The sequence below is a fragment of the Tripterygium wilfordii genome, chromosome 4, assembly GCF_013401445.1.
Source record: "Tripterygium wilfordii isolate XIE 37 chromosome 4, ASM1340144v1, whole genome shotgun sequence".
Lineage (NCBI taxonomy): Eukaryota > Viridiplantae > Streptophyta > Magnoliopsida > Celastrales > Celastraceae > Tripterygium > Tripterygium wilfordii.
This window is the reverse complement of record NC_052235.1, coordinates 12870538-12884712: the sequence shown is the minus strand read 5'-3', so window position 1 is coordinate 12884712 and position 14175 is coordinate 12870538. Positions and strand designations below refer to the sequence as shown.

General features: G+C 36.2%; 2 protein-coding genes across 2 annotated transcripts; one reads left to right on the top strand and one right to left on the bottom strand.

Moving 5' to 3' along the window:
* Positions 1 to 6148: 6148 nt before the first annotated feature.
* LOC119996089 (protein CHLOROPLAST IMPORT APPARATUS 2-like) lies at positions 6149 to 7788 on the bottom strand. The gene has a single exon (XM_038842605.1). The coding sequence runs from the start codon at positions 7219 to 7221 to the stop codon at positions 6277 to 6279; it is 945 nt and encodes a 314-aa protein (XP_038698533.1). The 5' UTR covers positions 7222 to 7788; the 3' UTR covers positions 6149 to 6276.
* Positions 7789 to 12598: 4810 nt separating this feature from the next.
* Positions 12599 to 13932, top strand: LOC119996976. The gene is made up of 4 exons (XM_038843754.1): positions 12599 to 13251; positions 13309 to 13385; positions 13476 to 13596; positions 13665 to 13932. Exons 1-4 carry the CDS (start codon positions 12599 to 12601, stop codon positions 13930 to 13932), a joined length of 1119 nt encoding a protein of 372 aa, XP_038699682.1.
* Positions 13933 to 14175: the final 243 nt, after the last annotated feature.

Genomic DNA, 14175 nt, shown 5'->3' with positions numbered 1-14175 from the left:
AAATGTTGGGACTATTTGTTTCAATTTATGCTGGTAGCATATATGTTAGTTAAAATGTTGTGAAAAATTATGTAAGGGTATTATACATTTTACCTTAAACAGAATAATTAAGGATTTTTATTTAAAGAATTATTTAAGGAATAAATAAATAAATTGTTAGCAAATTAAATAAGGAAAATGATATAAAACTCAAGATTTTGTGACCCAAGACAGCCAAAATCTACATGGCATGTCCATGTAATCATTCAAGCTAGACAACTTTTAAAATTCAAAAGCTTTTCTCTCATATCTTTTATCTTTCAAGAAACTCTCTCATACCCACACACTCTCTCTCTATCTCTCTCTTTCCACTCTCATAGCCTTCTCTCTTCCCATCACTACAGGAGCTCAAGGTCGACTGTCTGGCCACCAATCGGGGCGTGCAACCCACCAAACTGAAGCGTCGGAGCATCTTGACTCATCCCCAACCTTCCTTTGCTGCCAACAACCACGTATTTCACCGGAATCTAGCTATAAAACCGTGGGAAAACGAAGCTTTTGGAGCCCGATCCGACTATCGTAGGCCACCACTTCATGAACCAGCACCACCATTGGAATTGCCTTGACAAGCTCTACATGTCCTAGCCCTAGAACGGGCGGAATAGTCGTCGGAATACTTATTTCATTGATCTTTTTATGTCATTTCATTGATTTTTTCAACGCCAATTTCAAGTGGGTATGCTCTGAATGTTGAGACCTTTTGCTCAAGTGGGTTATATTGGGGTTATTGTTGAACTATTTTTGTACAAAAGGTATTGTAAATTAGATGGGTTTTGAGGTGGATTAATATCTTTAGATTGTACTTATTTATTCTATAATTTTTTTGTCATTTTTGTTGTTCTGAGATTGATTCTTGCACTTAAAATAATGGATTTTTAGCTATTCCACTAATTAAAACAATGGAATAACGTTTTGAGATTGATTCGTGAACTTAAAACAATGGATTTTTACCTATTACACTGATTAAAACAATGGAATAACGTTCTGAAATTGATTCTAGACTTTAAAATAATGGTTTTTCACTTATACCACTGATTAAAACAATAGAATAATGTTCTGAGATTGATTCTTGAACTTAAAACAATGGATTTTTGACCTATTCCATTGATTAAAACAATGAAATAACGTTCTGATATTGATTCTTGAACTTAAAATAATAGATTTTTAGTCATTCCACTGATTAAAACAATGGAATAACGTTCTGAGATTAATTCTCTAAATTAAAACAATGAATTTTTACTAAATTCCACTGATTAATACAATGGAATAACGTTCTGAGACTGATTCTTGAACTTAAAATAATGGATTTTCACCATTTTCACTGATTAAGAAAAATGAAATAACGTTCTGAGATTGATTCATGCACTTAAAATAATGGTTTTTCACCTATTCCATTGATTAATACAATGGAATACCATGCTAAGATTGATTCTTGAACTTAAAATAATGTATTTTCACCTTTTTCACTGATTAAAATAATAGAATAATGTTCTGAGATTGATTCATGAACTTAAAAGAATGGTTTTTCACATATTCCACTGATTAATACAATGGAATAACGTTCTGAGATTGATTCTTGAACTTAAAACAATGATTTTTACTCATTCCACTGATTAATGCAATGGAATAATATAACATTCAGAGATTTATTCTTGAACTTAAAAATAATGGATTTTTAGTCATTCCACTTATTAAAATAATGGAATAACGTTTTGAGATTGATTCTTTAACTTAACACAATGGTTTTTCACCCATTCCACGGATTAAAACATGGATTTAGTTGTTCCACTAGTTAAAAACAATGAATTTAACTCTCCCAACGCACCACTCCTAATTCAAGTGGTTCTAACAAATGAATTTAGCTATTCTACTGATTTTAAACAATGAATTTGGGTATTACTGTGGTTCCAACAAATGGATTTAGTCATTCCACTGGTTCAAAACAATGAATTTAACTATCCCAACAACACCAGTCCTGATTCAAGTGGTTTCAATAAATGGATTTTGCTATTCCACTTATTTTAAACAATGGATTTAGTTATTCCACTGGTTCAAAACAATGAATTTGGCTATTCCAATGGTTCAAACAAATGGATTTAGTTATTCCACTGGTCAAAAATAATAAATTTAACCATCCCAACAACACCACTTTTGATTCAATTAGAATCAAAAAATTTACTTTGCCTAAACACACCCAACAACACCCACTTCTGATTCTACAAAAGTAAAAGGTTTTTGTTCAAGAAAAAAAATAAAACCTATAAGTGGCATCTAAAATTGAAAAGATTGGAAAGAAACTACGCATACAGAGTCAATGGATAAGAAGGACTAAATCACTTTTTTAAATCAATGAAATAACTATATATCTTACATTAAAATCAATAGAATGACATCCAAATCAATGGAATGACTAAATACATTAGTTTATATCAATTGAATAACCAGATGTGTGGAAACAAAAATAATGGAACAACATATGAAATCAATGGAATAACTATTCCGGTGACTTTTTCTACCGTCCAATGGCTGAAACATGTAGAGCTCAACAAGACAAGTTCAATGGTGGTGATGGTTCGCAGAGAGGTGGTCTATTGTGGCCAAATCGGGCTCCAAAAGTTTCGGTTGACCGCGGCTTCAAGCTGAGATTCCGGCAAAGTAGGCTATTGTTGGCAGAAAATGAAGGCTGGGGGTGAATCATGACACTTCGGCGCTCCAGATCGGTGGATCAGCGACCCTCTACGGTGGTCGGCCGATCAACCTTGATTTTAACAGTGAGAGAAAGAGAGAGGGAAATGAAAGAGAAAAATAAACAGAGAGAGAACATGAGAGTGATGGGTTAGTGGAGAGAGGGTGTATTTGTTTGAAATTTTTAAAAGTCAAAATTTCTCTCACATGTTTAGTCAGCAACTTAGTCACATTGTCATCTAGATTTGGGCTCTTTTGAACTACTATTACTTGAGCTAAGTATCACTACCGAGTAAATAACAAAGCGAACACTATTTCTTCATCTATGGACTATGATGCGGATGAGGCGAATGAATTGGAGGACGAGAGTGACATATCTGAGTCACTTCATCTATGGACTATGTTGCGACACTATTTCTTCCACAGCTCTTCGATTTGCTGAATATGATGATAGAGAGACATGAATCTGATGACAGAGAACGAATTAGTAACCAAGTCGAGTCATTGGTGCAGTGAAGTGAAGTTTCTTATCTTCTACGGGTTGGCTCACCAAGTGAGCTTTTACTATGAAGTTGTGAATTTTTTTTTAATTTGTTGGCTTTTGATTAAGTTTCGAGAGAGAAATAGGGAAGTTGTAAAATTGGTTATGGTTGATTGAAGAGTTCGGCGAGTTTCTCTTCTGGATATAGAGAGCCCAACGCTATGGAACCATTTCAGTATGCTGGTAAAACTGTTCATTTTGGGGCTATTTCAGAATGCTACCAAAATGGTCCCAAAATGCTACTCCAAATTATGGTGCATTATTTGGTCTTTCGTGGACAAGTAGCATACTCCTATGTGACTCATAATTGTCCACCAAACTGAGAACAATTTGAAACCAACGAATATTCAAATGAATATGGGAAACCAAGTCCTATTACAAAAATAATTGGCCCAACTATTCCTCTATTTTCTCTTCTAATTTGCTCTCCATCTCACTCTGTTGGTATTACAAAGGGAAAGAAACAAACCAAAAAAAAAAGAAGCTGACTACATAACAAGATAGAACAAGAAGATTAAAGATTAAATTTGATATTCAAAACTCTAATAGGCTTATTAGCTCAACAAGTTAACCATGTGATGCGAAGTACTCGTAAAACTACCTTTGACCACCCAACGATAAGTTAAATTTTAATAAAATTAAGAAAAGGATTTCAATTGAAAGAACTTTTGTGTTAACATGATCACAAGTGGAGGTAATAGCACTTTTGGATACTGAATAATTTAACCCAGTTCAACTCGGAAACTCATTTTTCAGACGTTTCAAAGTGGGAGTCCAATTTTCATGTTTGTTTCAAAACACTCACACAAGCAGCTTTCAACTTATTCGGGCAGTCTACTATCCTAGCTGGCAAAATATTGTCAAATGTTGCACACATGGCCTGACAGTTGCTGACATGGAATAAAATATTGTATTTTTTAATTTCAAGTAAATGAAGATGAAATCCACACCATACACCTGTATAGCAGTTATTAACAACCTCAAACTAATTCGATTGTTCCAAAATACTCACTGAAATTGTGAAATTGGACCATATAGGTCACAAAATACCAAATCTTATATAGAATAAAGCCAAATCATCGAGCATCAATCCATTACTCAAAACATAGCTTTAATGATGCTGCTAAGTCCTAAATATTAATGCATCAATATAACAAAGTTGTCCAAAATACATACAAAAGCAGTTTGCATCATCAATGAAACATGAAATCCTAACTACAAATGCTATATAATAATGTTATATAGATTATTTTCCATTGTTTGTGGCACTTTCCTGAGTTGAGTTTATCATTTCCTTGTACCTAACAGTGGATGTAGTGGCTTGGAGTGTGAAATTTGTGTCTAGATGCCTCCTAGCACTCTCCTTGGTCCACTTTCCAATCCAAGGGTTGCATCCTCAAATTCTTGCAAAGTAGTGAACTCCATTCTAAGTTGGAATATAAATTCTTGTTGAGTAACCTTAGGATCCAATTTTGGATTAGTCTTTGTACACATTCTCACTTCATCATCACTGTCTTTGTCATACAACAAACAATCATAATCATCTGACTCATAGACCAATTCTAGGCCATTTACATCAACATCACCTCTGCCCCTTCTATTGGTATTTAATCCTCAAGCTTTTCCAGCCCTATCACTATCTCCAGCCCCATCACTATATCCATCCACATCCCCTTTCAAATCTCCTTCACTATATTCATTCCCATCACTATCCGCTCCCCCTACATTGATATTCTTTTCCAAACTTGACATATATGCATCTAAAACTTCATCATCTCCATCATCTAGAGTTATGACTTGATTACATATTTCTCCAACAATTTAGTAAACAATTTGACAGAAAAAATGTGACAATTCAATTAAAAATTAACTTATTTATTGAAAAAACAATGAGTTTATGGTCTAGTTAGACCTATATAATCCAACACAAACAACTTGAAAATGTATTTTAGCCTAAGACCAGCATGACTTTCTTTACCTTTAAAAGTATCCTCTCGGTTGAGAGGGATTGGACTATATTTTTACTTATAAACTGTTGAAAATCCTAACCTTATTCACATCAAAGATATTGTCCGCTTTCTTAAAACGAAATGTTTTAGACTTTTAGTTCTACCTTCATGCTGGGCCGTCCATCTGCGTTGGCTTTTCTGACTTATATCTGATTTTATTAGAGAAAAGGTGCATACGGCGCTTCTCTTTGTAGCGCAAGCGCAACACACTAGCTTCTCTCACTCCACCACTTTCTGAGAATAAATCAAAACAAAGATTCAGTGCTCCCGGCACGTGATAACCACATAACTCCGTAACGACAGTAACTAATGTCGTTTTGATGCAATTCCTCACAAACAAACATTATTATGCCAAAAAGATTTCAAAAAGAAACACTTTGTTTTCTTTTTTTTTGCTCTTATATTAAGAGACACCAATGCTGACAGCCTAGATAAGGCAATAGCATAAAAAAAAAGTTTGGGGTCACAGGGAAAAAGATATATGAGGTTGATTCACCTAAGATTGATTCAAATTTTCAAATATGCCAAAATGAGAATAAAATACATATTCATCTTGCAATCTTTTATGTAACAAATAAATTAGACCTTTCAAAAAAAAAAAAATAAATAAATAAATTAGAAAAAAAATGATAATAGTTTTATGATAGTGAAATGAAAATGTAAAAATCACAATAATTGACATCTAATTATACAGTTATCCCAGTTATTGAGTAAAAAAAATATGATAGTAATTTTACGATAGTGAAATGAAAATGATATAGATCACAACAATTGATATTCTAGTTATACATATAGTTATCTCAATTGTCGGGTTGTAAGTATATAATTCAAGTGAATTTACGAGCTTCACAGGATGCACGTAAAATATTATGCGTATAACTCAGCAACGAGAATAACTGGAATATCAATTATTGAATCTTATCATTACAGATAGTAAAAAAAAGTCCACAGTTTTATGGGTTCCACAAACAAGCAAGAAACAACACACTGAGAATCGAAAAGCTAAACCCAGAAACATACAGAGACATCGTTCCCGTCGGAGGATGGCGTTTCATTGGAGAACGGAGAGCCTCGGTCGGACCAAGCGTTTAAGACCTCGTCGTAGTTCAATTTCAGTAGCAATCCCAAATTCGCTGAATTTTCTTCGGTCAATTCTGGGTTCTTCAATTCCACCTTTTTCTTCTTCTCGCCCGATTTTGAATTAGAATTCGAATTGTTGTTGATTCTTGGAGAGAGTTGATGCACATCTATAGTCGGAAAACTCCACCAATTCCCATTATTGATATGTCTGAAAGCCCTAATTCCTCTCTTTACTCCGAACCCATACCCCAAATTCCTGCCCAAGCCAAGTCCAATTGGAATGGGATTCCCACCATTGTCGTTGTTGCTGCTGCTCGTGCTCAGATTCCCCATAATACTATCAATTCCCTCCTCAATTTCCTCATCTAGAATTGATTCCGTATCGAAATCTTCACTGTACTCCTCGCCCAATCCAATCGAATTCCCACGGAAATCAATCTCCCCACTACTCTGGCAGCTCAAACTGGCGAGTTTCGATTCGATTTGGGAATTAGGCTTTTCAGGAACCGGATGATGGAGCAAGAAGCCACAGTTGTCGAAAACCCGAAAGGGGAGGAACAATTCCGAAGACTCCTCGAAGGAAGGCTCATGGGGTCTGATGAATTTGTGGGGTTTTGAAAGGTGTTTGATGGAGAAGATGTTGGGGTAGACAGTGGAAAGGAGAGCAGCTGCTTCATTGTAGGTCTGATTTGGTCGTTTTCGAGGGGTTCGAGGCTTTCGAGTAGTGATTGCTAATGGAGAATCACTTGATTTAGTGATTGTTGAAGAAGGTGAAGATTTTTGTGATGTTCTTGTAGAGGTGGATGGGGATTTCACAAGTTCAAGGTCCAATCCATATGCCCTTCCACTCCCACTTAAACAAGACATCTAGACAAACCCACAAAAGCGTGAAATAGAGTTTCAATTCAAGCTCAATAGGAGTGACTGGAATTGAAATTCAAGGAATTGGAGGGCAATTCTAAGGCCCAAATTGGGGAAGAAATGAAAAAGCTCAGTAGGGAAAGAGAGCATCTTCCATGGAAAAAGTGCAAAAACCCTGAATAAACCCTATAAGAAGTACAAAACAGAGAAAACGCCAAGGAAGATTATAATATAACACAAAAAAGGAACTCCCCAGAAATTATATATTACCAAAATATCATTCTTCTTTTCGAAATTGGGTTTTGAAGAAAAAACCACCTAGAGCTTTTACAGCACACAGAGAGGGGTTTTCATTGAATGATAGAATTTAGCAGAGCTCTATAGATAGAGCACATAAAAGGGAAGGATCCGTTGGGGTATCTGTAGAGACCAGGCATGTATAGCAGAATGAAGCAACTGAAGTGAGAAAGTGTTTGAAGGGATGAGATGTATCAGAGGAAGAGACAACAGGCTTACAGTTCTGAACCGCTGTAGAGTTTTCTCTCTCCATCCCTCTTTCTCTCTCCATCTCTTCACTTTTGGCAGTTCAATTATTTTATCCTAGTTATTTACTCCAATGACCTTGCTCTCATGGCTACGAAAATTAAAACATGCCAATTTTGGTGCACAAATGGAGTGGCTTTTTTGTAATTAAATGATTGTGATAAGGTTAGGTTGTTCAAAAGAATGTATAATCCCAATCATGGGCAAGCATGGATTTCCTGCTTGGATAGTCCCAAGTTTTGCCACCCACCCATTTTAGGCCATACCACCTGCAAAGTCCAGATTTCATGTGAAAGATTTCTTATCTGCTGATGTGGCAGAGGTGATTGGTGGGCTAGGATTTTAGGGCTTACGTGGCATGTCATTTAGTGGGCCAAGTGGATTTTCACGTGTATCTATGAAGGGGATTTGGGTTTCTGTAAGAGTATGACTATTTGCACCCCACAGTTTACTAACGACACCCCAATTTCTCGTCAAAAAATCTAATATGATAACACCCCATTGTCCCTATAAAGAAGCGCCAAATCCTCTAAAGCTTCGCCTCCTCTATTCTCCTTCATTCCCTAGAAACCCACCCAACGACGGAGGCGTAAAAGGCTGAACCAAGAAACCAAAATCAATCCTTTTATGGCAACTTTGTTTATCCTACACAACCACTGCATGTTATAGCTTCAACACACCTACCATTACCAGACACACATACAAGGAGAATTAGAGAAAGAGACCTCAAGAAGACTTGAACTTTCTCCTCATTGCTTATCCCACACTCCCCCTTCAGCTTCCACTTTGAAGTGGCTCTTCTTCTGTTTCTCTAAAAAAGCCCAAACAGAAATCCTAAAATCACACGAACCACTCCCAAACCAACCCCAAATCTCCTTCAACGACGAGTGTTTGCTTTTGCTTGTTCTCCGGCTTCACCATCTCTATCTCTAGCTCCATCCTTTGCCGAAGTGGATGGAGAGGTGGAGGTCACTTAGAAGTGGATGGAGAACTTACGAAGAGGAGGAGGATGTCGCAAATCTAGGGTTTTGGGACTGGGGTGCTAATTGAGTTTTAAGGAAAAACAGAAAAAGGGTTACATTCAGTAATGTTATATTTTTTTACTGGGGTGTATTAAGATTGGGGTTAGTTAGTAAAATTTGGGGTGCATATAGTGCTCATCTTTGTATAACGATTAAAACCTTTTTGGTGTCTTTTTGTGGGGGTTTGTGTAGCTTATGGAGATTATACGTTGGGCTTATTAGGTTCAGTCACATGTGAATACAAAAAAATAAAACTATTTTAGAGCTTTTTTTTTGAAAAGCGGAAGAGAGATTCAAATTTGGGTCACCAGAGTCAACATACCATCCTTATCACTCCAACTAGTGGCTCGGGTGTATCTATTTTAGGGATTTTTGCACTCTCTTCTCCTCCCCTATGTTTGGAATTAGCATTTATAGGTTTAAATTCTTGTCAATTCAATAATTCTATTTTTTTGAATGCTTATTTTCATTTGTATTGGGAAAAAAAAAGGAAAGAAATGAGGGAAAATTTGGTTACAAAATTCAATGAAGAATTTTCAAGAAAAGTCGTTGAGTTTAATTTTTCATTGATTTTTTGTTTCTTTTTTCTTCAAAAATAGTGGTATTTTCCAGAGAAAATGAAACCATAAAAAAAAAAGGACAGGAAGAAGCAAAATAAGTTTTAAAAAAGAAATAAAAATGAACAGAAATGTGTGTAGTGTGATTTTTGTCTTTCTAGGATTTGGGAGTCTTAGTTTCTTTTTTTTTTTGCCCGTTTCAGAGATATTTTCCAGAATATTCAAGAATAATAGAATATGGAAGACATCTGTATATAGATACTTATATTTTTTTTACTTTTTAAAACTATCCTATATGTCAGAAATTACTAACTTAACCCTGAATACATGCTTCCTTCTTTTATTTAATTTATGCCTTTTTGGTTTTTTTTTTTTTTGGTTTAAAAGGGAAACACATAAGATTGAGAGCAACTAGAGAGGTCAATGTATTGAGAGAGAGTATGGTCATTGTGAACTTGGAAGAGAATGTCTACAATGACAAAGACCTTGGCAGTGTTTGGGAGGGCGTTCACGTGAGCTTAATCCTTAGCTGTATCGTTAGCGGTATCAGTTATACCAAACGGGTCTAATAAGCTAGCTGTAACGCTCTATAAACGCTCGGTAAATCGCTCCTAAAAATAATCTCTAAAACAAAGCTTTTGAGAGAGCGGTTTATCTAAAACTCGAGCTTTGTTTGTTTCACTCCTCCGTCATGAGTTCTTTGCACAGAAGAGAGGTGCGGTTGCGATCTCGAGCTCATGCTCATCACCCACCACAATGAGGTTAGTTTCGTGTGCCGATCTGGCTTTACATATGCTACTGGTATCCTCGTCGTCTCCGTCTTCGTTCAATTTTCTGATACTGGTCGATTTTCATGTTAGGTTTTTGCTTATACCGGTGGTTACATCTCCGTCTTCGTTCGACCCAAGGAGATCACAAAGCCACTTGATTTTTTGGCAAGAACCCATAACTCTATCCTTTGTTTGTAGTGGTTTGATTGGAAGTTTACATCTGCGATTTGTGTGTTTCGTTGCTGTTTATGGTTTTCTTGCTCTAGTTGGGACCTTGTATTTGTATAGATTGGCTTCGGCAAAGTTGTTCTTGTGAATTTAGGGTCAACATTCTGATTTATGATTTGTGATCTTAGTTGTTTGTATCTTACAAGACTTGTGACTTTGCTTAGTTTAAAAATCAGATGGAAATGCCCTGTCTATTTGCACCTTGAGGCTTGATTAGATGGACTTGTATTGTTTAGCTTGTGCAAATTGTTCTTGTGAATTTATGGTCAGATTATACAGATTTTGTGCAATTTTCTGAGTTAATTTGTGGGCAATTTTAGGCAGTTTTTTGTGTACTTTCAGGGCAGTTTGTCTGCAGTTTTTTTGGGTAGTTTCTGGACAATTTTTGTGCAATTTGATCAATTTTCTCATTATATTCTGGGCAGTTTTCTAGTTAGTTTTTGGCAGTTTTTGTGTAGTTTTTTTTCGGCAGTTCTGTGGGTAAATTCTATGCAGTTTTTTTGGGCAGTTTTGTGGGTAAATTCTGTGTAGTTTTTGGGTAATATTTTCCTATGAGTTTTGATTTGTTTTGTTTAGTTGTTTGCATCATTTGGTTGTGTTCAATGATGCTAAAGTGATCAAAAGCAATTTGATTTTAATTTGGCTTTCATACGCAATGTATGAGTAAATTATGTTGATTGATCATTATCATATCTCAGGGAGCACCTAGACTTTTAGTTTCTCATGTTTGTCTTTTATATGTATACCTAATGTTTAGATATGTCAAGGAAAGGGAAAGATAAAATGGCTTCATATGAGGGTCGTCATAATGAGAGAATTAAATGAGATGATTCGAATACTTGTGTCTTGGTTGAGATATGTGTTGTTGCTATGAAAGCTGCTAAGTGAGTCCCTGGCACTCGTATACCAAAACTGGAATGGGAAGAACTTGTAGTCCAATTCAATGCTAAAACAGGACATAATTATCAAAAACAATCATTAAAGAATAAATGGGATTTGCATAGAAAAGACTGGACATTATGGATGAAGATGACTACCCAGGATACGGGTGTTGGGTGGGATGTTGTTACTGGCACTATAAATGCAAGCGACGAATGGTGGGAAGAGAAAATTAAGGTACATGTATTATAATAAATTGTAAACTATATTTTGCTACCATTATTGCATGTATTTCTAATGAATGCAATTTTTTTTTACTTTGCAAGGGAACAAGGAATATGCCAAGTTCCGTAAACATGGCTTCAATAATAAGGCGGACGTTGAATTCTGTTTTTCTGGAACATATGCTACTGGTTCAGCGAGATTGACACCGTCTAGTGGATACATACCAACTCCAAAATACCATTGTAGTGATGGTAATCAGAGTACCCAACCTGACAATGATTTGGATACTTGGTTTGGAGAAGGATATGTGCCTGAGCTACTCAACACATCCAAAGATTCACCCTACCCATACACTGATCCACCCAATGAAGTACACCTTGGAGAATCACCTAAAAAAGTTATTGAGGATGATGATATTTCTTCTGCAAGTTCACCTTCTAAAGGTGTTCCGGTGACACCATCTCACACATTCGGATCATTAGGAAAGAGATCATTCAAGGGTTCGGTTAGCAGGAACTCAAGTAAGAAGCGATCGGTCACCAGAGCCGATGAACATGAGACAATGCAGAGGTTGGTATATGCTGTGGAGTCCCATGTGTCTGTGAGTAACTCAGTGGTAGCACCTAGGGTTCGCAACGTCACTAAGACCACTGTGGCTGTGGCTATGGATATTTTGCATCAGATGAGGAAGGAACATGAAATTTCTAATAAACTTATTATCTTTGCAGTTGAATTGTTTTCTGATAATCGTGTCAAAGCGAACATGTTTTGCAACTTGGCCCCTGATTTGAGGTTGCCATATCTGGAGCAGACATATGAGGAGAGAAGCAATATGGGTGGTGTGTGATGACATTGACTTTGGTTGCATTTTATCATTTTTTTTTGGATATTCCAATCTAGGTTAATGATAGTATTAAGATGAAAAAAAGAATATTTTTAGCTATTATCTATGTCTAATGAATGGAATATTTTGAACAATTATGTATGTCTAATGAATGAAATATTTTTAACTATTATGTATGTCTAATGATACATGTTGTGATGTTTCACCATTTAAGTTTTGATACAGATTGTGCTTTTTATTTTTCTTTAATGCATTTGATTACTTTGAGCACAACTCACGGATATTCCTTTACATCCAGGCAACAACACAACTGATATGGGTGGTGATGAGTTTGATGAGACTGATGATGATGATGAGTATGATGGGATGGATGATGATGAGTATGACGATGAATGGGAATTGAACTGTAAAAGGAATGATGATTTTATACTCATAGCGTCTGTAACTGCAGCTGCAATTTATCATCGGAGAAGACGGGCTGCTTATTGTGATAAGATGTCGTGCAGGACAAATAAATTACAGGGTGCGAAATGGGTAGCTGAAATTTTACATGGACACCCAGATAGATGCTACCAGACTTTTAGGATGAAGAAAGAGATTTTTCGAGACCTATGTTATCAACTGAGGGATAAGTACATGTTACGAACAAGTAACTACGTTCAAATACCAAAAATGGTTGGGATGTTCCTCTTCACATTGGGCCACTGTGCAGGGAATGGATTGGTGCAGGAATGTTTTCAGCATTCTAGAGAAACAGTTAGCAGGATGTTCCATGAGGTATTGCATAGTGTGTACTTGTTATTAGTGGACATCATTAAACCGCGGGAGAACCAGCTTGACGAAGTCCCAGTTAGGATTAGGGGTGACCGAAAATATAGCCCCTTTAAAAATTGTGTTGGTGTCATTGATGGAACACATATCCCAGCTATGATTCCTAAACCTGACAGAGGTCGATTCATTGACAGAATGTAATGGCAGCTTGTGACTTTGATATGCTGTACATATTTGTGTCGGCTGGATGGGAGGGATCAGCACATTGATGCACGTGTGTTCCAGGATGCAATTTCAACACGGAAATTACGATTTCCAATGCCACCTCGAGGTAAGTCTTACTTTATGTAGTTATTATACTTTCTTATGACATAATTTATTGTATATATAATTTATTTTTATTTGTTTTTACCTTAAACAGGAAAGTATTATCTGGTTGATGCGGGGTATCCTAATAAGACCGGTTTCTTGCACCCTATAAAGGTGAGAGGTATCATTTATCTCAGTTCGAAAATGGTCGCCGAGCAACAGGTCCTCATGAGGTGTTCAATCACACACACTCGTCACTCCGAAGTGTAATTGAAAGAATTTTTGGGGTTACCAAAAATAGGTTTCCTATATTGAGGAAGATGCCATCTTACCCCTATGAAACCCAGGTTCAAATTGTAATTGCGTGCATGACACTTCACAACTTCATTCGATGGAGGGTGACGAATGACGAAGAATTTACAGAAACGGATGAAGGGGCAAGTAGTTCATCTCAAGAACCAACTACTGAAGATGTTGTTATTGGTGTTGATGATTTGCGCGATGACAGGACCATGTCCTCTGTTCGGGATAAGATTGCAGATAAACTTGTACGTAGGAGGCAGAGGTAGAGACAATGAGTGCTTAGAGTGGTATTAAATTTATGTTGTAGTATTTGAATTAATGTTGTAGTACTTAATTTAAATGTGGACATGTAGGTTTATTTGTATCCAAAAAATTGTCAATTTATTCTTATGTGGTGTTCTAAAAATAACAACTCCTTTATTTGGTAAATAACCAAACAATGCACAATTCAGTACAACTTATAAGCTTTAAACAACTTTTGGTTTTACCAAACACCTCACAGCTTCTTT

Coding starts and splice junctions, on each gene's coding strand:
- LOC119996976 (XM_038843754.1), top strand. CDS start 12,599: ATGGGTGGTGATGAGTTTGATGAGACTGATGATGATGATGAGTATGAT. Junction 13,252..13,308: donor GGTCGATTCATTGACAGAAT/GTAATGGCAGCT, acceptor GCTGGATGGGAG/GGATCAGCACATTGATGCAC. Junction 13,386..13,475: donor ATTTCCAATGCCACCTCGAG/GTAAGTCTTACT, acceptor TACCTTAAACAG/GAAAGTATTATCTGGTTGAT.
- LOC119996089 (XM_038842605.1), bottom strand. CDS start 7,221: ATGTCTTGTTTAAGTGGGAGTGGAAGGGCATATGGATTGGACCTTGAA.